Genomic DNA, 24,772 nt, shown 5'->3' with positions numbered 1-24,772 from the left:
CAAGAAAGCACAAGCACTCCCCGCTTAGCAGGGAGCCCGATGTGGGACTCGACTTCAGGACCCTGGGATCATGACCTGAGCCAAAGTCAGATGCTTAACCAACTGAGCCACCCAGGTGCCTCGAGCATCGCGTTATTTTATTTTTTTAACTTTTATTTATTTATTTTTAAAGATTTTATTAATTTATTTGAGAGAGAGTGAGCACGAGCAGGGTGAGGGGCAGAGGGAGAAGCAGGCTCCCACTGAGCGCAGAGCCGGTCGCGGGGCTTGATCCAGGACCCCAGGATCATGACCTGAGCTGAAGTCAGATGCTTAACTGACTGAGTCACCCAGGTGCCCCTGGACTTTTTATTTTTTAAATTTTATTATGTTATGTCAAACACCATACATTACATCATTAGTTTTTGATTTTCCTGGACTTTTAATTGGTCTAAATGTCTATCCTGTACCAATACTATACAGTCTTGATTACTATAGTTTTTTTTTTTTAATCACAATTTCAAATCATGAAATTTGAGTCCTCCAACTTTGTTCTTTTTTAAGATCGTTTTGGCTATCCTAGGCCCTGTTTGTTTCTATATGGTTGTCAGATCAGATTGTGAGATGCACAAAGAAGCCAGCTAGGATTCTGATAGGGATGGCATTGAATCTGTAGATCGATTTGGGGAGTATTGGCACCTTAACAATGTTAAGTCTTCTGATTTATGAACATTGGCAAAGCTTTTATGTAAAGTGTCAGAGAGGGGCTGTTTTTGGGCTTTGTGGGCACAGTGTCTCTGTCACAGCTGCTCACCTCCGCGGTAGAATTAAAGCAGCCGGAGGCAGTACGTACACGGATGAGTGTGGCTGTGTTCCAGTAACACTCAATGGTGACATTGAAATTTGAATTTCATGTAATTTTCATATGTCACGAACTATTGTTATTATTATTATTATTATCATCTTCAACCATTTAAAGATGTGAAAACACTTCTTAGCTTGCAAACCAGCCCAAAATAGGCAGGCTGTAGCTTGCCCATTCCTAGATTAAATATGATCCAACCACTTTTGTGAAGCATTTCTTTTCTGGTTACTTTCCATTAACTAGTTTAAAAAATTATAAAAGTTACACATATATATCGTAAAACATTTTCAAACAGCACAGAAGGTCTATCCTAGTCTCATTCCCTAAAAATAACAATTATTAAACTTGTCTTCTCTGATTTTTTAATGCATATTCAGGCATTTAAATGTGTCTCAGTTTTTGTTTGCATGACTGAGATCGCCCTGTATTTCTCAAAGAGCAGTATATCATAGATATTCCGCTATATGTCATATATGTTCCATAGCGGTGTGTTTGTGTATATATATATATATATATAAAATTCTTCTTAATCGCTTATAATAGTGTAGAATTTCTTATTTATTTATTTGGAGGTGAAATTCATATAACATAAAATGAACCATTTTAAAGTGTATAATTCAGTGACAGTTCATACATGGACAATAATTTTTTTTAAAAAAAGGACTTGGAACTGTAAAGGCAGAGGTTTCACATTGTCCTTTCAAATGGACTGCTGACATATTCTCTCCACCTAAGAGAGTCCCCACCTCTGTTAGCTCTAGTTCCTGAAAGTGAGCCAGCCATCTGACCTTGGATTGGTCCACCCTCAAGACATTTGGTCTTATTCAGACAAGAAGGAAAAAATAAAACACCGTATAAGACACTGGTCAATGTGCTGAACTGAATCAGCTCGGGTGCTAGAGTACGTGTTAGAGATACGATCTGCCGTAGATTCTTGCTGCTCAAAGTGTGGTCTCAGGCCAGCAGTTTGCTGTCATTGTGAGCGTATAAGGAGTACAGACTCTTTCCCCCACCTGAGATGTACCGAATCAGAGTCTGCATTTTGACAAGTTCTGTGAGCAATCTGTGTGCACCACTAAAAGCTTGAAAAGCCCCGCTGTAGATGGTCAGGTTCTGTGAACAACGCTGTCAGTGTTTGGGAGGGAAGACGTGGGCTGTTTGTGTATGTCCAGGGATAGCTGAGGCTATGTCACTTCTCTGTCCCAGGGCCATTGAGCATTTGTCTAGCCCCAAAGTGGGTTGTAACCCTGACACATGAGCCACAGTGGGCTTGAAGAGCTCCCAGTGGGAATGGGGACTTAAGTGGGGACTGGACTTAATGACCTGGAAGGAGCCCTTTCAACCAAGTGCTGGTTTTGTGCTAGGCCGTGTTCTGGGCCCTGGGGTTACAGCAGCGAGCAAGACCAATAGTGATGAATACTATGGGGAAAACAAAACAGAATAAGGGGGAGAAGGGGTGTGCAATTTTATTTAGGGCATAAGTGCACCGAGAAGGTTCTACTGGAGCAGAGTGGAGGGAGCAAGCTGTTTGGATATCTGGAAGTAGAGATCCAGGGAGAGAACAGAAAACAGTGTGCGTTCATATTTGAGGAATAGTAAGGAGGCCAGTAGCTGAAGCAAAATGAAGGGCAGAAATAGACAAGGTTAGAGAGGTGGGAGATTAGAGATTAGGGTCAACCAAATGGGGCTTTGTGCACCACTGTAATAAGGACTTTGGACTTTACTCTGCCCAGATGCATACTTGTGTGGTAAAACAAATGATCTAATTTATGTTTCTAAACGATCACTTTGACAGCACCAAATGCTGGCACGGCCAAAACTGGGTCATCACTTAATCATTGCTGGTGGGCATAGGAAGTAGTATGGCTACTCTGGAAAACAGTTTGGCAGTTTCTTATAGAACAGAATGTGCAGTCACTATTTGACCTGGCAGTTGTACTCCTGAACATTTATCCCAGAGAACTGAAAAACTCTGTTCATGTAAGAACTTGTACATAGATGTTTATGGTAGCTTTACTCATAATAGCCAAAATGTGGAATCAGCTTCGATGTCCCTCGACAGGTGAATGGTTAAGCTCCTGCTGATGGTTAAGCAGCTAGATGTCCTTTGACAGGTGAATGGTTAAGCTCCTGCTGATGGTTAAGCAGCTAGATGTCCTTCGACAGGTGAATGGTTAAGCTGCCCCGGATACCTGCCACAACGTAGGTGACTCCTAAGGAAATCATGCCAGTGAAAACAGCCGGTCCTGAAAGGCTACAAACTCTTTAATATGTAATCTTTTTGAAAGGACAGGGTTTTAGGAAATGAGACTGGATGAGAGGTCACCAGGGTTAGGGAGAGTGTGGTGGGTAGAGGGCGGGGGGGGGGCGCACTGTGGCTCTAGGAGGGGCCCTTGTGGTGATGGAAATGTTCTATGTCTGTGGTGGATCCATAAACTTACACAGCTGATAAAATTGTATAGAACTAAACACATACACATAATGAAGAAAAGACTTTTTTCATTTAGCTTAACAGATTGGTTTTTTGAAATGCACCTTTTTTAGGTAGTGGTTATCACTGTATTTGGTTAGATCACCAGTAAGAAAGGCTTTATTTTTTTATTTTTTACTTTTTAAAAATACTTATTTTAGAGAGAGAGAGCAAGCGGGGCAGGATGGGGCAAGTAGAGGGACAAGCAGACTCCATGCTGAGTGCAGAGCCTAACGGGAGGTTGATCTCACTATCCTGAGATCATGACCTGAGCCAAAATCAAGAGTCTGGACGCTTAACTGACTGAGCCACCCAGATGCTCCAAGAAAGGTTTTATTTTAATGGTCTTTTCTATGACACAGACTGTAGATTGGGGAAATCTTAGCCCTTGGTCCCCCTAATCAAACAGCACTTTTATTTTTAACTTAGGTATGACACATAATTCCAGAATGATTTTTGGTGTCCCATTCCTTCTTAAAATCTGTCTGAAGGAGCCCTAATGTTTTAGGACCACTCACATCAGTACCGTACTTGCTGCAAGTGAAGTGGCGGGAGGCGGGGGCATTGGGGAGGCCTCGGTCCTGCTCGCTGGCTGGGCTGTGCAGGTTCCACCAGGTGAGTACAGAGCCGGAAAAGCGCAAGGCAAGCAGCGTTTTCCAAGTTCCTGTGGAGTCCAGACCTTTCCCCTGCCAGCCCTCCACTTGGAACTGCATTTTTCAAGCCAGGTCTTAAAAATAACATGATATTAACAATAAGAATTTAGATGAGAGCTTGAATTCCCATTCTTAGAATTCATCCTTCGGTAATTAACGTGGTCCTAGCATGCTTTTGTGGCCTGGCCTTTTTTAGGTGCCTCCTTGCAAATGTGTGTTTCTGGGCAGATTGCTTTAGCACGGATGAGGGGCAGTCTGAAGGTTGTTTGCGTTTTGAAGGTGAAGTTAACATGATTGCATTTACCCAAGTTGGAAGAGTCAGGACTGCTTACCCTGTTGATCTAGTTCCTGCTCAGAAAAGGTGGTTCCCTTTTTTCCTTAATTTCCATACTTACTTTTCACGTAGAACAAGCCAGTTTGACATATCAGTTCATCAGTCGGAGTTAAATTCCATGGGGGAATGAAGTGGTTGTGGTTTTCTAAGTTTCCAAGTTTGCTTATTGGACAAAATAAGATAGCAAGGAGGTATTTCAAGCAGGGACCATAGACTATACAGGAATTGAGTCTGAAGATGCACGACCTAAACAACTGCGTTATTCTGAGTGGCCAGAGTTGCCTGAAGGCTGGGGAATGTGGACAACTGGAAAGTAGCCTGAGGCCTTGTTCTAACGGGCCTGGTTAGACTGCATTTGGAAGCGGGCACCACGGGGCCGTAGCTTGTGCTGTGTGCATTATGTTGGTGTGCTTGTCGCTTTCAGTGGGTGGTACTGGAATGATTGTTTTTCCCCTTTTCTGATAGTTTTGGTTAATGTCTCTTCGTTGGGGTGTCTGAGGGTAAAGTTTGATCCCACACTTTAAAATATGGGTATTCTTCAGTGTGATAAAAGAAGGGGTGCTTTTTACAGGATTTAGTTACACTTGTCTGCCTTTTTAAGCAGGCATTTTTTAGAGTTTGACTCTGATGTAAAATTGTGAAGTTCTTTAATGATGTGTCAATTTCACACGTTTAGCCATGTTGGCAATGACAATGGATTTGAGAAAAATAGAGCAAAATTAAAGTATTTGGTAGCAATCAGATGGTTTGTGTTTATGCTTCTCACACAAAACAAGTACTTACTAATTATTGTTTGAATTTCAATGGCACGTTTAGCACCATTGAAAACTGCCTGCAGAATTTTGTGATTCTTGGGCTATCGATTTTTGTGTGGAAAAGATTCAGATTTCATCATTGCTAGGAAGTGATTGTGAATCAGGTAAGAAGAGAAACTTGAAATGTGTGCTTTCTTCTTAACTGTAGATAGAAAGTATACTGTTCTGTTTTCATAATAAGAATCACAGAAGGTGCTGCTAAGGGACCTGTGATTGGTTGTCTAAAGTCTGGCGGGTGGATTGCACAGGCTTGGGTTCCCACAGCCTTTGAGCTCCAGTAGGGATCACTCCAAGGCTGCTTTGTTTTTTTAGTAGCTTTGCTGTTTCTACTTTTTTTTTTTTTCTTTCCATCTCTTGGTTCCAGAAACTCAGGTTCAAAGTAATTATCATTTATCTTCTGAATCCTATCTGAAAGACTGTCTCAACCTTTGAGCCCATTTTAATGTGTATTTTACTTATTCTTGTACAGAAAATGTTGATTTATCCATTCCCTTGTCGGCTTTTTATGAACATCTGTGAAGTGCAGGCCTTGTGCTGAGTGCTAGTAACAGACGTGCTCTGGCCCTTGCTCTTAGTCTGTCATCCTGGGAAGGCGACTCCTGGAGCAGTTGTTACCAGAGTGGCTTGGAGGCTGGCTTGCGGGGCGGGGAAGGGAGCCCCAGGGGAATAGGACAGGCTTTCCCCACTGGGAACGGCCACAAGGAGGAGGAAGGAGAGGGAAATAGACAACAGAAGAATGTGCTTTTATTTTCTTGGGTGAGATCCATATTCTGTCTTTGACTTTTTGCTTGTTTCATGCACATTTACTCAGGTTCTGGCAAGGTGGGTCTTCTTGAAATCAGGTGCAGGCCTTGACAGCTGTGGTTTGTTGCTCACTGTATTCTTTTGGTTTATCCCATATATGAAGAGGGAGGCAAAGTTCTTGTTAAGACTGGTATTTGTATCTATTACTCTGTAAAGGTAAATGTTCCATTGGCCTGGCGGGTTCTCGATCAGGCATGTGTGTAATTACTGTGAAGCTGGTAACTTTTTTACTCTTTTCTGGTACCCTGGTATGTGAATTCAGTTCATTTAAGGCCTTGGGCAGATTTTCACTTTGGAAATCAAAAGGTAATGGGTAGGTGAGTTAGTTTGCTTCCTAAATGCTTAAAATGGTCAGTGTTCTTTAATTTTCTTGATGGCGGTCTTACACTGGGCAAATTAATTGTAAGCTTTTGTAATGGAGAAATTAATCCGGTGGTTTAAAGAAGAGAACATTTTAATTCTCAGAGCACTTTCTTCTTTAAATCGAGGTGTAATTTACAAATAGCACAGTGTCCCGTTTAGTGTGCAGTTCTGTAAGCTTTGACAAATGCAGTAACTACTACACAGTTGGGGTTTAGCACAGTTTCCTCACCCCCTCAAGCTTCCCCTGCCTCTTTGCCTCCACGCCTCTCTCCAGCCCCTGTACATTACTGATCACTTTCTGTTCCTGTAGTTCGTCTCTTCCAGAACATTATATAGATGGAATCCACCACTATGTAGTCTTGAATCTGGTACATTGAGATTCACCTTGTATGTAGTAGTGGTTTGCTCCTTTTTACTGCCAAGCAGTATTCTGTTGTCTGGTTGTGGGGGTTTGTTCGTCCGTCTACCGGGTGAAGGATATTTAGGTTGTTTCCATTATAGTGCTTTTGAAGTGGGTGGCTCCTGAGGATGGGAGGTGAGAACCCTCTGCTTCTTGTGGTCACTTAGGGACCCAGGCTCCTCCCATCCTGTTGGTTCTGCAATCTTCTTGTCTTTTATCTGTACAATCAAAAACTGGGTGTTAGGCACGTTTGTTCTAATTCGAGGGACTAGAAGGAGAGATACCCAGGATAAGCTGGTGAGGCAGATACTCCATATATCACTTCCATTCCCATTTTATCTGTGAGAATGAAGGCGAGTGTCTCTCCCTACCTACAGGGAGGCTAAGCAATGGAACTTCTAATGGGGGGGGGGGGGGGGGCATGTGTCCAAGAAGGAAAGATTGGTGTTTGGGTGGGTGACTAGCAGGCAGTCTGCAGTGTTAACTTACTAGTAAAAGTCCTCTTTAGGAAAGAGACCAGTGGGAAAGACATACTCACCAGTCCCTGTAATGACGGTCTCTAATAATTGGCCACTCATTGGGAAGCCCCCTGTCAACTTGCCATGAAGGAGGCTTCTCACTCAGGCCCTGATTCTTTTCTTGTTCGAAACCCCTGCCTGTTCTTTTTTTTTTTTTTTTAAGATATTTTTAATTTGTTTATTTGACAGAGAGATAGAGAGCACAAGTAGGCAGAGTGGCAGGCAGAGGGAAAGGTAGAAGCAGGCTCTCCAGGGAGCCCGATGCAGGGCTCGATCCCAGGACCCTGGGATCATGACCTGAGCTGAAGGCAGCTGCTCAACCAACTGAGCCACCCAGGCACCCCACCCCTGCCTGTTCTTTTTGGCTCCTGGCTTCCCCCTTTGGAGGTTTGTCCTTGCCCCTTTTCTTCTCCAGCGACGTCTGAAGTGCCTTTTGGAGGTGTTGCTTTCATTGGATTGTGTAGTTTGTTAATAGCCTGTTCCTTCAGATGCACTTTTTGGAGCCTGAGGGTTGCATTGGGGACTTAACAGTCACAGGTGTTCGCAGATTAGACCCCTGCCCCTTTGGTAATATAATTCCCTCAAAAACCATTAGTCTTCTGGTTTAGTTGTTTCTAGTTAGTACGAGGTACTGGTAACCACACTCAAATTCTTCTCTGAATGTAGTTCTTCAGCCTGGTTTAATTTTTGGCTTCCTCTTTGGATCATCCCTCTGTCCCTTGTTTTGAAGGTGTCTGAAGCTGCAAGTGTGGGTGGGAAGCAAGCACCTTTACTCTGATCTTGAGCGGGCTGTTTGTCTCCTTGTGTTGCCCCAGAAGTCCTTACAGGAGGCTTCTTCCAAGCTGTCTGGGGGTGTAGAAGTGGTCAGTCTCCCCACCAAGAGTGGGAGGTCAGCCGTCAGTTACAACGTGATCTTGAGCAGCAGAGGCAGCTTGGTATGAAGAGTAGCGATGATGCTGCATTGCATTGAATCACGTGCCCCCTCCATCGGTGTGATCTTGGGCGAGTCACTGTTTGCACTGCAGTTTCTCCTCTAAAATGGGAAAAAGAGGTGCATCAGTGACATGACCCAACTTTTCTGTGGAGCCGTGTAGTTTAGGAAGCCTTTGGTTGAGCTCATCTGTGCCTCCCTGAGCTGACCCCACTCTGCCCCCAGCATGGAGTATGCGGTTTCTTCCTGGTGGTCCGGAAGTGCTGTGGAATGAGTGAATGATATGTGGAAATCGGTGGAGTGGATAATTCAGTACATGTTCACTTTCCCTTGTTTTTTCTTTTAGAAAGAAGGAACTCTCAGCCACCAAGAAAGACCGCGTGAACCATTGTCTGACAATATGTGAAAACATCGTGGCACAGTCACTCAGGTAATTGCACTTCGAACTTTCTAGTAAAAATTAAGCCTGTATTTTTTTCCTAATGGGCTAGAATATTCTTTGTCTCCCTAGTTCTCTTAAGACATTTAAAGGCCCATTTTCTCATATTTCTGGCTATAGCTATACGGAGTCATATTCCTTTTTGTAACTTAATGAACAAGAGTTGTAACCATTATGATAATTGAACAGGGTGTTTATATTTAGTTAGCACTCTTGGTAACTGTGATCACTGAAAAATCTTCTGTTTGATATTTTTACATTGTGGCAATAATCGGAACAGGCAGGAGACTGTCCAGTGACACGGCTTGTGTTTGCTTCTCATTGGCACCCTGCTGCTGTTCGGGCGCGCCCAGCAGTGGCCGGTGCCTGCTCACCTGCGCTTGGGGATCTGCGGGGCCCTGGGCAGCGGACTGTAGGCCAGTCTCCCTTGCTTCATCTTTCTTTTGTGGTGAACTCGTGGCATCTTCTTTTCTGTCTTTGCTAACTCTGCTCATTCTCTTTGCTTTCGGTTGTCTGTCTTTCTAACCACTGTTCCTAGTGGCTGTGGAGGGTAAATATTTCAGGCCTGTTTCTAGGGCCTCAGTAGGAGACAGATGTGCCTGAGGTTTCTGAATTCTGTTACCTGGTTGGATATGGGTGAAATACTTCTCTCCTTGCTTTTCTTTCTCTTGGAACAAGTAATTCACATTATTGTCCTGCTTGGAAGCTGGGAAGAGCTCTCTATAATCTGTTAGAATAACAATCTTGATTTTAGTACTGACAGAAACTTAGTGACTCACTTATTTTTAATGGCACCTTGCATTTGTATTTTATATTTTCAAAGTGATTTCACATATAATAGTTCATTTTAGCCGAACTTGTTCCATCGTTTGGGAAATGTGGTGGATGATTTCTCTTTCTAATTTGTAGAAATGTGGGAAGCAAATGAAATAACAAATGAGAGTATGTGCTGAAAATAAAAATTATAAGTTAGCGTGCTGTTGTAGAAAACAACACTGTGATAAAAGTAGGGAAAAAAAGAATTCCATCTCTACTCCTTATAAGCCAGCTGATTTTGGATAAATTTAACTTCTTTCAGTCTGCATTTGTGAACTGTAAGTCCTGATTTTTGGGGTTCTTGTGAGATTGGGTGACACTGCATCCCTGTTTGTTAGTCGCATGGGAGCGAGAGCTCTATAGGGTTGTGACGGGTCTTGTCCAGAGCTACCAGGTGTCACTGCTTTCATGTGAAGTGACTTAGATCCCTGACAAACATTTGCTCTCCTGCTGCCCTAGCAGAGTTTTGCCCATCTGACCTCCAGCATCCGGGAGTCCAGGAACATTTCACTGTGAAAGCTTACGGACCCAAAAGACGAGCTGTCTTCCACTTGGAATGCTTCCTGCTCTGTACTTACTGAGTTTCTTTTGCTCATTCTCAGTGGAATTGATGGAATGTTGGCTTAGATTTAAATTTTAGTAAAGTATGTTGGGATATCTTAGGATTGGTTTGTGGCTCAGTTTGCCATCTTAAATCAAAATAGTAGCTGTTAGTGGTTTTCACAGTAGTGTATTTCTTCTGTTTTTATGGAGTAATGCTGATAGTCATGCTTCTTGTTCTACGGAGGGACATGTTGATGGGGTATTTTATGGATCCAGAGAGGTTGTCTTTGATGTCATCAGACCAAAGAATAATTTAGTTTTAAGATACTTTCCATACTTTGCAGGAATTTCAGAGTGTAGAGCTCAAGTAGATATTTTATTTATGTATATAGTGTTTTATCAACTCTTTCTTATAGCTGGTATTTCCTGTGATCTGTCCTTGAATATAACTAAATCTTTGATACATTTCTGTAGCTTCTGTGATATACTAACTTTGTCTCCAGTGGGGTTATTTCAGTGGTAGCTTCTGGAGTTTTTAATGTGGGAAGTCATCTAAAACTTCATGGATATTGTGACTATTAGTGTATTTCAGCTCCCAATTTGGTGGTCTGACCTACGAGTTCCTAAATATGGATGAGAGTCAAGATCATCCAGAAAATTTGTCAAAAATACAGTAATGAAGATACCTCACTGTCCTCTTTCCCAAACACACTTATATTTTCTGTTCAGGTGTAGTCTGGGGATTTGTTTTTCACAAGTCTCCTCTTGGGAGTACTTGGGAACCCTTATCTAAGCGTGTGCACCTTGATAAAGTGGTTAGGTAAAAATAAATATACAGAAATCCATAGGTTTCCCACATATTAGCGTAGGTCAGTCAGAAAATATCAGGGTTCAAGATCCAATTCACAGTGGCACCAACATCTAGAATTTCAAGGAACTGACAAGAAATATGCAGAAAACATGTGGACTGCTGTTGGCTTTCCTGAAAGGTATAGATGACTACTTTCCTTCCTAAATGGAAGACTTTTTATTATAAAGCTGAGTTTTCTCTAAATTAATCCATAAATTTAAATAGCCTTGATCAGAGTTCTAGTAAGGGTATTTTTGAACTTGTTCACCTGCAAGAATAAATACATGAATGTTGCAAAGAAAATCGGAAACATCAGCAGTATGGTGAGAGGTGATGTACACAATGTTAAATTAGTTGTTAGACATTAAAGGTTTGGGATAGAAAGTTAGGAGAGTGTATGTGTGCATCTGTGTGTGTGAATTTATGGTAAAGATAACATTTTGTATCAAAAGGGAAGCGATAGGTTATTGAACCAAATGACTCGAGGAAAATTATGTCTGTGCCTCATATTGCAAACAGACATAAATGTCAGGTTAATTACTTAGATGTAAAAAAATGAAATTATTATTAAAAATAGGATATTTGATCTTAGGCGGAGGAAGACTAATAATATAAAGGAAAACATTGTTTTGACTGGAATATGGTTCAGTATGTCAGACTCCACCTTAATCAGATTTGAAAGTAAATTCAACTTGGGGTTGGTATTGACAGCATATATATCAAAGGTTTAATAGCTGTATAAAGAGCAGTTATAAATCATTAAGGAAAAGACTGTCAGCCTAATAGGAAGGTAGGCAAAGAACATGACCAGGTGGTTCAGGAAGTAAGAAATATGTGTGGGCCAGTAAACCTGACAGCTGACATGTATTTTTTGTTTCCTGTGGGAAAATATTCACATTTACTAGTCATCAGGGGAAAGAGACCAAAGCGAAAACAAGAATAGCTTCCATCCGTCAAACTGACAAACATTAAGAAATACTAAGGGGGCGCCTGGGTGGCTCAGTTGTTAAGTGTCTGCCTTCGGCTCAGGTCATGACCCCGGGGTCCTGGGATTGAGCCCCGCATCGGGCTCCTTGCTCCTCGGGGAGCCTGCTTCTCCCTCTCCCACTCCCCCTGCTTGCGTTCCCTCTCTCGCTGTGTCTCTCTCTGTCAAATAAATAAATAAAACCTTTAAAAAAAAAAAAAAAAGAAATACTAAGGATTTTTGTCAGAAGTGATACAACCTTCTTAAAAAAAGGCAGTTTGGCAAAAATATCAAGCTTCCGACTGTCATCTTTGTGGCAGTCTCACCTGAGGACGTTATCCTCGGGAAAGTGTGACAATGTCCGTGCGGTGCTGTTCATCCCATTAGAAAATTAAAAATAATGACTTACCAGTTGGGGAATTGAAAAAGTAAAATACATTTATAGAAGGGAATGTTAGTTAACTTTATAAAAGATGATTGTTAGAAATGTGTATTTGTGACCAGAAAATTTATTTATTTATTTATTTATTTATTTAAAGATTTGTTTATTTGAGAGAGAGAGCGAGGGCAAGCACACAGAGGGAGAGGGAGAAGCAGACTTCCCACTGAGCAGGGAGCCCGATATGGGGCTTGATCCCAGGATCCTGGGATCATGACCTGAGCTGAAGGCAGACGCTTAATTGACTGAGCCACCCAGGTGCCCCGACCAGGAAATTTATTAACACTATGTTAACAACTTAAATTTAAAATAGCAAGAAAGATATTTGCTCTGGTAAGATAAATACCAAAGACAGATTTACTTTCCTGTCTAAGACAGTTGATAATGGACAAAATATATGTGACAATGGTTTTCAAGACATCAGGCAAAGAGCAACAGCAGTCCTCGAAAAATGGAAAAGTGTGGGAGCCACATGACTCCCCCCTCCCCCCGCCGTTACTGTGTGGAAGGAGTTATGTGGGGAGGGGAAACCCAGGCAGAGCCGTGGGGTGCATGTTTGAAGAGACAGACAGAGCTGCCAGCTAGAGCCAGCTGGGGAGAATCCCAAAGAAGACAGCGCTGCACAGAATGATCCCTGGAGCCTGCAGAGGGAGGGATTCTTGAGTCTTTAGCTCCTATGGAAGTGCAGGTGCTTATAAGGATAAAACTTAGGGCTGGGGTAGGATCACCTAGAAGGATGAGGAGGAACACTTGCTGGAACACTTGGTGGAAGAGCTCCTGTTCACACCAGCCACAGTGGACAGGTATCCTTCTTGGGCCTTGGCTGGAGGATGCAGAAGGGTTTGCCCTCATGATGGGGGCTAACTTAGCCCTAAACTAAGATGTTATTCTGGTCCTGCCTGATAAAGCTTACAGGCAAAACCCAAGATTATACTCTTTCATAGTAACATTATTGCATCTCAGAGCAAAGTTCAGGAGTGTTTATAGGAATTCAGAAGTATATAGGGCCCAACGAGGTAAAAATTAGAAGATCCGGTGTCCAGTCAAAACTTCTCAGGAGTGCGTATAAACAGGACAATAAAATTCGTAGTGGTCAGTTGAAACTGACTCAGAAATTGCACAGATGGTTAAAAAAAAATAAAAAACAAAACCATGAAAACAGTTACTTCATGTATTTGAGAAGCTAGAGAAAAGATGGAATGTGTTACATAGAGAGACAAGACCTTAAAAAGAGCTGCGTTGAACAAAGGTGAGAGCGGCTGCAGATTCCTTGCTGGAAAAACCATACGCGCCAGCAGTCAGTGGGGCGTCATTTGTAAAGTCTTGAAAACAGCCTGCGACCGCATAGCCAGTTAGTCCGTCTCTCAGAAACAGAGGTGAAGTAGACACGCAGAAGCTGAAATAATGTATGTCCAGCAGGCAGCCACTCTAAGAAATAGTACAGAGTGTTTCCAGTAGAAGGAAAATAAGATGAGAGAGGCATCTGGACCCACGGAGAGGACCGGAGAGCAGGGACATGGTAACCTGGCGCCATGTGACTAGAAGACCTGCCTCCTCATTTTCCATCTCTTTAAAAGTTAATGGCTTGCTTGCAGCAAAATTAATAACCACGTATTTTGGGGCTTATGACATGTGGAAGTAGAATATGTGACAACATTGGCATAAAGGCTGGCTGTAGCTTGTGTTTAGCCACGTAGTGCCCCTGCCCCCGAGACAGCAGGTCCTGATCCCTGGAATCCTGTATAAATGTACCTCGAAGGGAAAGGGTCTTCCCAGATGTGATTAAGGTAAGGATTGTGAGATGGCGAGATTGTCCTGAGTTGTCTGGGGGGACCCTCGATGTAGCCACATGTGTGTCCTTATGAGAAGGAGGCAGAGGGAGATCTCACACACAAACACACACAAACACACATACACCACACACACATAGAGCACACCCCCCCCACACCCCACATCACACATACCAACACACACATACAGACACACACACACCAACACACACATACACACATGTACACAAATGCACATACATACCCCCCCACCCCCCACCACACACACACACCCCACATCACACCGATACATACCACACACACCACATACACCACACACGTACACACAGACACATACACACACATGCACATACACGCGTGCACACACAAGCGTGTGTGCAGCAGTGTGAAGATGGAGCAGAGACAGGTTTGGAGATCAGGCCACAGGCCGGGGGTGCTGGCCACCACCACACTGGAAGAGGCAAGGAGCCCTTCCCCTTTGCAGTCTCTCGAGGGAAGTACCCTGATGTTTGGCCCAGTGATACTGATTTGGGCCTTCTGGCCTCCAGAATAGCGAGAGGGGAACACCTGTGGTTTTCATCCACCCGGTTTCTAGTGGTCGGTTACAGCAGCCCCAGGAAACGAACCCAGTACTGCTGTCGGTTTCTCATGTTGTATGTGAAGTGCTGTAACGCCGTTAAGGCGGACTGGAATAAGTTAAAGATGTATCCTATAAGCAAGGCAACAATTGAAAGCACAACAAAGAGTTATAGCTAATAAACCAAAAAAGGAGATAAAACGGGGTCATAAAAATAAATACTCAACCCAAAAGAAAGCAGAAATAGGGAAAAAGGCAAATAAAGAGCACCTGGGGTAAGTAGGAAAGAAATAGTGTGATGGTAGATTTAAATCTACTTAATGTCAATAATGACATTAAACAGAAGAGACAGGTTTCTTCAGATCTGATGAAAAACCAAAACCTCATGTATCCTGCCTACAGTAAACCCATTTTCAGTATAAAGGTGCAAATAGCTTAAAAGTGAAAAATAAAAAAGCTGACTGTGCTAGCACTGATCAGAGGGAAGCCAGGGTGCTTGTGTTAATTTCGGACAGTGGATTTTAAACAAAAGCTATTACCAGAAATAGGATGGTCACTTTTATAACGATAAAGGCATCAGTTCATCAAGGGGCATAGCAGCCCTAAATGTTTAAGTAGCTAAGTACAGAGCTTCAAAAATACATGAAGCAGAACTTGATTGAACTGCAAGGAGAAACAGACAAATCCACAATTATAGTCTGATTTCAGTAGCCTCTCTCAAACATTCTTAGAGCAGCAGACATAAAATCTGGATCTGGAAGACTTGAACAACAGTACCCACCCCTGTGGCCTGGTTGGCATTTATAGACACTCCACCCAGAACAACAGAAGACACGCTCTTCTCAGATGCTCACAGCACACTTGCCAAGAGAGACCACATGCTGAGCCATACAACAGGTCTCTCAATGTAAAAGGATTCATACAAGTATGCTTTCTGACCTCGATGGCATTGAATTGGAATCTGTTCCAGAAAGATAGTCTGGAACACAAGTAACACATTTCCACATGACCCATGGGTCACAGACAAAGTCAAAGGGGAAATCGGAAAGTATGCTGAATTGACCGAAAATAAAAAGAAAGGATTTCGAAAGTTGAGGTATGCCACTGCGGTGTATCCAAGGGAGGGTCATAGTACTCGGTGCCTGTCCTAAGAAAAAAAGAAAGTTCTCAAATCAGTGACCTCCGCTTCCATCTCAGGAAACTTGATAAACAAGAGCAGATGAAACCCAAATTTAGCAGAAGAATGGACATAAAGATAAGAGCAGAAGTTATAGAAAACAGAGAAGTCTATAGAAGCTCAATAAAGCCGGAAGTGAGTTCTTTGAGAGCGTCCGTAAGATTCATCAGACTGACCAGGCAAGAAAGAGTGAAGTCACACAGGTGTCTGGAGTGAGGGAGATGAGTTTAGTATGGGTTCTGTAGATATTAACAGGATTATAAGGGAGTATTAGGAACAACTTTGTGCAGTAAATTTGACAATTTAGGTGACATGGACAGACATGAAAGACATTTCTAAAGCTCTCTCAGGAAGAAATCTGTGACCTCATTAGTCCTGTATCAGTTTTATTAATAAAATTTAAAAATCAATATTCAGTCTAGTTATTGGAGAACTTTTAAGCATGGTTAGAAATGGTATATGAACCTACTTTTTTCTTTTAATTGAGACGGGACTGACCTATGACACTAAATTTGCAGTATACAGAGTGTTGGTTTGATGCGTGTATACACTGCAGTCTGATTGCCACAGTAGTCTTAGCTGACCCTTTATCAAGTCACATAGTTACTGTTTCTGTTCTGTGGTGACAGCAGTTAAGATCCGGTCTCTTAGCAACTTTGAAGTTCATAATACAGTATTATTGATTATAGTCACTATGTTGTGCATTAGATCTTCAGAACTTATTTATTACTTGCAAGTGAACCTTCTTTTATATCTGTGGGTTTTATCAAGTCTAAACACAGATAACATATTGCTGATGAAAATTTTGGGGCGCCTGGGTGGCTCAGTTGGTTAAGCAACTGCCTTCGGCTCAGGTCATGATCCTGGAGTCCCGGGATCGAGTCCCGCATTGGGCTCCCTGCTTGGCAGGGAGTCTGCTTCTCCCTCTGACCCTCCCGACCCTCCGCCCTCTCATGCTCTCTCTCTCTCAGTCTCTCTCTCAAATAAATAAATAAAATCTTTAAAAAAAAAAAAAATTAAAAAAAAAAAGAAAATTTTGTGTTTGAATTAAGATGTACTGTGAAAAAGATTGTTATGTATATCAATAATTTCTTCATATTGATTAAATGTTGAAATATCATATTTTGGATATATTGGATTAAATGAAATATTATTTTTTAAAGAACTTATTTATTTGTCTGTCAGAGAGAGAGCATGCGCACAAGCAGGGAAAGCTGCAGGCAGAGGGAGAGGCAGACTCCCCACTGAGCAAGGAGCCCAGTGCCGGACTTGATCCCAGGATGCTGGGATCATGACCTGAGCAGAAGGCAGACGCTTAACCACTGAGCTACCCAGGCGTCCCTAAATGAAATATATTATTAAAATTAATTTTACCTGTTTCTTTTTATTTTTGATGTAACCATTAGAAAGCATAAAATCAGACATGTAGCTCACGCTGTGGTTCCGTAGCCAAGCGTTGCTTGGGGCGGCATTTGAATGCTCTACCCGCATCTGAGAGGCCTTTCCTGCTTGTGGGAGGTCTGACGTGCTGCTGGGTGTTTTGTTTCTTGCTTATATTTGTCGATCGTTGCTAAGGTGGTCCTTTGGTTCTCTTAGGCTTGTGGCTCTTCTGACCATTGGTAGGAATTAGGATGTAGTGGGAAAGGGGGAGGACCCCCATTTCAGAGTATTCCAGGTTGAGATCATGAAACAGCAGTTGGATTTTTTTTTTTTTAAAGAATTTATTTATTTATTTGACAGAGAGAGACACAGCAAGAGAGGGAACACAAGCAGAGGGGGTGGGAGAGGGAGAAGCAGGCTTCCCGCTGAGCAGGGAGCCTGATGCGGGGCTCCATCCCAGGACGCTGGGATCATGACCTGCACTGAAGGCAGATGCTTAACGACTGAGCCACCCAGGCGCCTGAGGTTTCAAAAATAACAGCATTATACAGGGGCCGTATAACTGACTTGCAGTTCTTCACGGTGCTGTGAAATCAGTTCCTAGAACGTGGCCCATCAGCCTGTCTCTGTCTCGACAGTGTTCAACCACATGGATCGTGACAGCCCAGACAGGCTCTCTCAGTCAAACATTGTAAGATCACTTGCAAGCATTACATAGACTCTAGTCTTTGTAGGACTGAGCTAGAGGAACAAAACCACAGCCTGGCCGTGATCGTGTGTAGTCTGCAATGCGATATGGTTATGCTTTGGAACACATCGAAAGCAAGGTTTAAAAGAAGTGAAAAAGTTATATTGGTATACTGTGTTCAGGATTCCAAGCATATTGTAAGTAAGAGTAAAAGTAACCTGTTGGCAGAGAGCAGATGGCTATCTGGGAGTGAAGCAGTGTCTTTTTTCCCCTCTTTTTTTATTTTATTGAGTTTCATTACATATAAAACAGTTCTTTTTAAGATTTTTTTAACGAAACCTTTAAAAAAATGAAATTGTGTTGCAAGTACAATCTCTTTTTTTAAATAAGCTTTTACATTTTAGAATAGTTTTAGATTTACAGAAAAATTGTGAAGACAGTATAGAGAGTCCCCCTATACCCCACATCCAGTTACCCTAATTATTAGCATCTTATATTACTGTGGTATGTTTTTCACAATTAATGAATCAGTATTAATTACTTATTAACCTTCGTTTTTATGTAATGTTGCTTTTCTGTTCCAGAATCCCATATAGGATACCAGATACCTCATTGCATTTCGGTGTCACGTCTTCGTAGGTTCCTCTTGGCTGTGACAGTTTCTCCCTCTCTCTCTCTCTTTTTTTTACTTAGAAATTCTCCAGAATTTCAGAAACTTCTGGGCATCGCTATGGAACTTTTTCTGCTGTGCAGTGATGATGCAGAGTCGGATGTCCGGATGGTGGCTGACGAGTGCCTCAACAGAGTCATAAAAGTAAGAGCCTGTGAGCCGTGCTCTCCGAGCAGGACTTGTGGCTGAGAGAAGAAGCTGTGACTTAACTTTCTTCTGTTTTGAGTGGCGCAGTCCCTCTGGATGTTTGTGCTTGTTGCATTTGGTGTGAGCTTTGGCGGTGCTCTCATATCTGCCCGCGTGCTTGCTACCCCTGCTCAATCAGAAGGCAGTGCGTTCCCCCGGAAGCCTGTGCAGTGCATAGGCCACGTGGGCACTGCTGGTGGCCCTGGGTGTTCTTGGGGAAGATGTCACTAAGGCACCAGCTTTTGTTTGGGCAGAGCCTAGAGCAGCCACGAGGCCCTGGGGAGGCAGGGGACGGGTAAATGGAATCCGTCTGTGGTTTCTCTGTGGTGTCTCTAGCCCCTCTTCCTTCGTCTGCTTTCCTTGCCCCTGCGGAGACCTGCTCAGGAGACGGGGCTTCTGTAACAGGCTAGCTGGGGCTGGTGTGGCGGGGCTGGGCGGAAGGAGTTCCCAGGGAAGGACGGCAGAGCCAGAAGGCCAAAGCGCTCGGGCCACAGGCGAGCTGTGGGTGGAGAGAGGACACTGCTGAGAGAGGCTGACTCTGTGGCCAAGACCACCAGAGCTTTAAGCTCCTGTTTTCTGCTGCCCTTGAAGATAAAGGCCTTCCTCCATAATTCTTACTGTGTTGGAAAACCGTCCTTGTTTTTCTCATTCTGCCCTTCTCCTGCTTTGTGTCCCCAGCGCATCCTGGTCACCTTCTTCTAGGCCACCTTTGCGTTTGTGACTGGCCTTTTGGGTTGTGTGTGCAGACTCAGATAGCATTCCCACTGTCGGTGCGCCGGCTCTGTGCTTAGCCCTGTAAGTCTCTCCGGACGTTTTCCCTGGTTTCTTTCTCTGCAGGGATCCTTGTTTATTGGACCTTTCTAGTTTTCTTATTTTTCCCCTGCAGCTTCCAATTCCACCCCTGAAATTTAGATAAGTCTTGGAGAAGAGCCCACCTCTCTTCATTTTCCTTGCAGGCTTTTCCCTCATTTGGCCGGATAAACCAAGGACTCCAAGCTAATGTAGATCAGTTGAATATTTCCCTTCTCGTTGGGATCTCAATAAAGAAACTGTTCTTTGGAGTCCTTCTCAGGGCTTTCTCTGGACAGTGGTCACATTTTACATTGGCCAAGCAGTTACCCTTCCTTTCTCCTTCATGGGCCCAGCCTTCTTCAGAAAGAGGATCACCCCCTCCTGCTACGTTCAAGGAGATTGAGGCCCTCTGCCAGGCAGATAGAGCATACATGGATTTTGGAGTCAAGGGGACCTGTGTTTGAATCTTGCCTCTGTCCCCTACTAACTGAACAACTTCGGGAAATGTATTTAATTCTGTGAGCCTAAGTATCCTTACCTACAAAGGGAATCAGACAAAGTTTGGTGGTGTGTGTGAGCGTGTATGTGAGGATCAAAGGCGGTGATGTGCTTAGCACCATCCTGGCCACTCACTGGTCCTCCAGGTGGTAACAAATATTATTAATAATGAGATTTAATTAAATAATTATTTTTAAAGATTTTATTTATTTATTTATTTGACAGAGAGACAGAGCACAAGCAGGTGGAGCAGCAGATAGAGGCAGAGGGAGAAACAGACTCCCCGCTGAGCAGGGACCCTGATGCGGGGCTCGATCCCAGGACCCTGAGATCATGACCTGAGCTGAAGGCAGATGCTTAACGACTGAGCCACCCAGGCACCCCTAAGCCTGTCTTCTTTAGTGACCTATTTCCAAGAACTGCTGGACTGAATAGCTTGGTGTATGTGTGGTGGTTGTTGGCCGTGACCCTGGGTCGTAACCTAAGGCCTGGGTTGTCTTTCTGGCCATCTCCTGTCCTATTTCCCCTGTGTCAGGCCTCCCAGTGCAGAGATTCTAGTTTCTCCTGTTATGGTCCCAGACGTGAAGATGAGGTCAGTCTCGACCTCTTTTTCCTGCTTGAAGGTGGGCGTGGTGGGGTTTAGCTATACTTAGATCTGTGCTTCCTCAGATGCTCTAGTCTTCAGGTTCAGCAGGCTGGAGCCAGATCAGGGTCTGGCTAGATTTGCTTTCATTGTGGCAGAGGAAGGACAGGCTTGGGAGAGTGTGGGGATGGCCCTTGGCTGCGATGTCAGGCAGGGGCAGGAATATAGACATGGTCACTTGGGGGTCAGGTCCTAGACTTTTGTCTTCTTTTGAGTGTTGTTATATGCTTCTGATGAGACCAGACTCATGGCCCAAGCAAATGGGACATGCTGCTTTTCATTTATATAGGAAAATGCAGTGGGGATCTGATTCAGCCTGGCAGCGTGCTCCTGCCTCATGTAATTTACGGTCTCAGGTGGGGAAGCACGTTTGTACAGAAATCACTCAATACATGGCACAAACTCTAAGTTCTGAGAGACGCTGACAAGTCATCATGGCTCTCTGGAGACTGAGGTATCTTCTGTCTGGGAAGGCAGAAAAGTCTTCCTGGAGGTGGTGGCTAGTAGGTGAGTGAGGAGATTAGGGGCCCTCTTAAACAGTGCAGCACCCTGCCTCTCTGGGGCTCCAGGAAGCCTCTGCAGGCTCACAGAGGAGGGTGGCTCCGGTGTGTGCCCTCAGAGAATGGGAGGCATTGAGGTTCAATTCAGGGAGGTTTGTCCTTTATTTGGTAAACAGTGAGGAGCTCTCAAAGATTTTTGATGTGGTCAGTGGAGTGCTTTATTTAGGAAGAGCAACCTGGTGACAGTGTGTGGCCTGCCTTGGAGTAGAGAAGAACGTGCGTACCGAGAATCCACGTGGGAGGCAGAGTAGTTCAGGCCTGGGAGAGTGAGGTCTGAGCCAGGACGGTGGCCCTGGGAGTGGGAGCGAGGAGGCGGAGGTGGGCTGTCATGGGCTTGATTTGGCAGCTGAGTGGGTATGTCCACTTTGGTGAGGAAAAGATTTAGGAGCAGGGAGGGGTTGGATTGCCATTACCCAGTGACTGGGAACCCCGATTCTGTGCTATTATTAGGGGTTTGAGGTTTAGTTTTCTCTTGTTATAAAGTAAGTTTGAGATTAGTTTATAAAACAAAGTGAAATAACACTTGGATGTGGCTTCTGGTTTTATTTGCAAAGTAGCATCTTACTATATGTTGTTCGTTTTGGTGTGCTCGTTTACAGATTTAGTACAAACTGAAATGGAGGAGTTAGGATTTACAAATTTCTGAGATACTGTTATACTTCAGAAGCTCCCCAAATATGACTCTGCTTTTGATTTTCAAGCTCACTGAACCAGTAGGTGAACCCATGTGAGTTGCTAAGAGCAGCTCAGGTTGTAGACGTCATAAGCCCTATATCACATGAAAGAAGCTTGGTTTGAGGCTTGGTTACGCCTTTCCTCTCTTCTTGGTGGACAGTCCATTGGCAGTACCATTTCAGAGGAGAGGGTTCCCACGGGCGAGAGTGGGGGCCAGGAATCTTTCCTTTCCCTTCCTTCCATCTTGAGAAGCCCTCCCTAACATGGACTCTGCCTCTGGTGGTGGTTGCCTCTGGCCGTTCTTACTGGGTTGCAGTTGGCCTGGTGGCTGTTAGTTTTGGTTTGGTCCATAAGTGAGCGGGGATGGGGCAAGGAAGGTGTTGTGAGGAGCACGAGGCTCCTCGCCCTCCTTTGGGTTCTGAGCCACGGGGCTGGGAGCATCCGTGCCTCGAGGGAGAACCTTCAGAAAGGACGGGGGCTCTGCCCGCCGGAGCGAGGGTCTCTGGTCTTAAAAGTATGCTCACTGCCTTGCTGGCATCACAGACTTCAGGCCATTGTTAATGTTGGGCCATCCAGCAGCATGCACTTTAATGAAGAAGGAAACCTTTCAGGTGTTTTCTCCTCTCATTGCATATTAAAGCTTTAATATAAGAGCATTAGAATGAATTTGAACCATCTACCATTGGATTTAAATATCATGTGGTATTTGATTGTACATCAAGTTAAATTCTTTCCCTTCAGTTTTTTTATTCAAGTGAGTGACCTGTGTCTAGTTCATTCAGTGACTTCCTGTATATATGTGCTTCTTTCTTTTTTATTTTATTTATTTATTTATTTATTAAAAGATTTTATTTATTTATTTGACAGAGAGCACAAGCAGGGGGAGTGGCAGGCAGAGGCAGAGGGAGAAGCAGGCTCCCCGCAGAGCAGGGGGAGCCTGATGTGGGACTCGATCCCAGGACCCTGGGATCATGACCTGAGCCAAAGGCAGTCGCTTAACCAACTGAGCCACCCAGGCACCCTATGTGCTTCTTTCTTTCTCTCTCTCTCTTTTTTTTTAAAGATTATTTATTTATTTATTTGAGAGAGAGAATGAGAAAGAGAGAGCACATGAGAGGAGGGGAGGGTCAGAGGGAGAAGCAGACCCCCCGCTGAGCAGGGAGCCCGATGTGGGACTCGATCCCGGGACTCCAGGATCATGACCTGAGCTGAAGGCAGTCGCTTAACCAACTGAGCCACTCAGGCGCCCTATGTGCTTCTTTCTTAATGAGCAGTTCTTAGTTTAGTTGCTGCTACATTCCACTTTGCCCCCAAGTTGAAATTTTAATTGCCTTTTAGTTTTCTCCCGGGCTGGTGGAGTGAGTCTTACATGAATGGCTCTCTTGTGTTTTGTTGCAGGCCCTGATGGACTCCAATCTTCCGAGGCTACAGTTAGAACTCTATAAGGAAATCAAAAAGGTAGGCTTTGATTTTCTGTTATTGAGCAAATGGTACTGCTTCCCTGGATTGAGCAGTGTATGTGAAATCTTGTCTTTTATTTACTAAGTGGGAATGTTAGACGGAAATGCTGTTGGTAAAGTAGACTTCACTGCTTTATTTTTCTTCATAAGGTTCCTCTTCATATTTATGAGATGGGATGGGAATTAAGTTTTCTGTCTTTGTAATTGAAGCCCTGAGACCATGATGCTTCTGCAGCAGTTACATGTTTACGTGGCCTTGTGTCTAAACATAGAAATAAATAATCACATAAATGCTCTTGTTTCTGTGAAGTCCTTTTGGAGTAGCGTGCGTGACTCTTAAATGTAACTCACCACTCTCAACCCACTCAGAACGGTGCTCCCCGGAGCCTGCGCGCCGCCTTGTGGAGGTTTGCTGAACTGGCTCACCTGGTCCGGCCTCAGAAGTGCAGGTAAGTTGTGCGCTCTGGATTATTATTACTGTCTGTTGATGGGGAGCCGGCGCCTATGGCTTCTTTCCCTCTCGGCTCTGGTGTCACTGGCTCAGAGGTCTTCCCTGAGCTCTAACGCTGTCAGCCTCTGCCCCCAAGTCGTGGTCGGGGTTTCTTGGCTTGTCTTCCTTTCGTAGCACTTCTCGCTCTCAGTAATACTCGGGGACACTGTCAGTGTGCTTGTTCCATTTTCTGTTGGCCCCCCTCCCCAAGAGACAGAGGTGTGTGCCCCATGACAGCGGGGGTCTTCCCTGTCTGTCCTCTGCTGCAGCCTGGCCCTGAGAGCCGTGTCTGCACATGCTGGTTGCTGAAAAGATACTTGAGACATGGTCGAAAGTTGAGAACCAGGCTCATTGTTGCTTATAGAACAGTGTGCCTTTGTCTCTCACATGAGTTAAAACTATGACTATTAAACTGTGAATAAAGTTTGACTGGTGGGAACAGTCTGTCCTCAGTGGATTGAGAATCAGAAGAAGACCCCAGTTTTCATCTGTGCCTTCCTTCTCCTTAACCGGCAAAACTGATATCCATAGACCCTTGGCTGTGTCCCTGAGGAACACATAGTAAACATCTAGGTGGAGGGGCTGAAACTCTCACTGTTAAAAAGAAACAGTGATTTATCACACCGAGTTTGAGTTTAATAAGAATCTTAAGTGGCTGCCATAGAGATACATCACTAAGGAAACTTCTTTTTATATAACCTTTTTCTTTTACTATCCTTATTTTGAAAATTTTGTTATGCTTCTGAAACAGCACATCCCAAGTTCTCCACATAGCAGCCAGAGTGACCTTAAAAAATGTGATTGGGTCACGTCATTCCCTTACTTAAACTTTTTACTCATTTCCCAGAGCTGTTCAGATAAAATCCAGACTCCTTACCCAGGGAGATCTTGCCTCCAGGGGCCACCATCATCTCAGACACTCTCAGTTGACTCATTGGCCTGATTTTGCTTCTTCAAAAAGTCAGGCAGGTTCTCTTGCTCGTCATGCCTGGTTTATTTTTTT

General features: G+C 43.8%; 1 protein-coding gene across 6 annotated transcripts in view; it reads left to right on the top strand.

Moving 5' to 3' along the window:
• Window positions 1-24,772, top strand: part of HTT (huntingtin) — a 139,330-nt gene that overhangs the window by 4,791 nt on the left and 109,767 nt on the right. For 3 of the 6 annotated variants that reach the window (XM_035005408.1, XM_035005406.1, XM_035005404.1), the window contains exons 1-4: window positions 8,239-8,562; window positions 18,489-18,609; window positions 23,218-23,277; window positions 23,649-23,728. In XM_035005408.1, coding sequence (XP_034861299.1) covers window positions 18,526-18,609; window positions 23,218-23,277; window positions 23,649-23,728 — 224 coding nt within the window. In that variant the 5' untranslated portion in view covers window positions 8,239-8,562; window positions 18,489-18,525. Of the gene's footprint in view, window positions 1-8,238; window positions 8,563-18,488; window positions 18,610-20,281; window positions 20,383-23,217; window positions 23,278-23,648; window positions 23,729-24,772 lie in introns of those variants that run through there. The other 3 variants (XM_035005403.1, XM_035005405.1, XM_035005407.1) reach the window with 2 other exon arrangements.

The sequence above is a fragment of the Mirounga leonina genome, unplaced genomic scaffold, assembly GCF_011800145.1.
Source record: "Mirounga leonina isolate KUSES-001 unplaced genomic scaffold, KU_Mleo_1.0 Mir_129, whole genome shotgun sequence".
Lineage (NCBI taxonomy): Eukaryota > Metazoa > Chordata > Mammalia > Carnivora > Phocidae > Mirounga > Mirounga leonina.
Note: the sequence above shows the minus strand (reverse complement) of the source record. Positions and strands in the feature narration are given on the sequence as shown.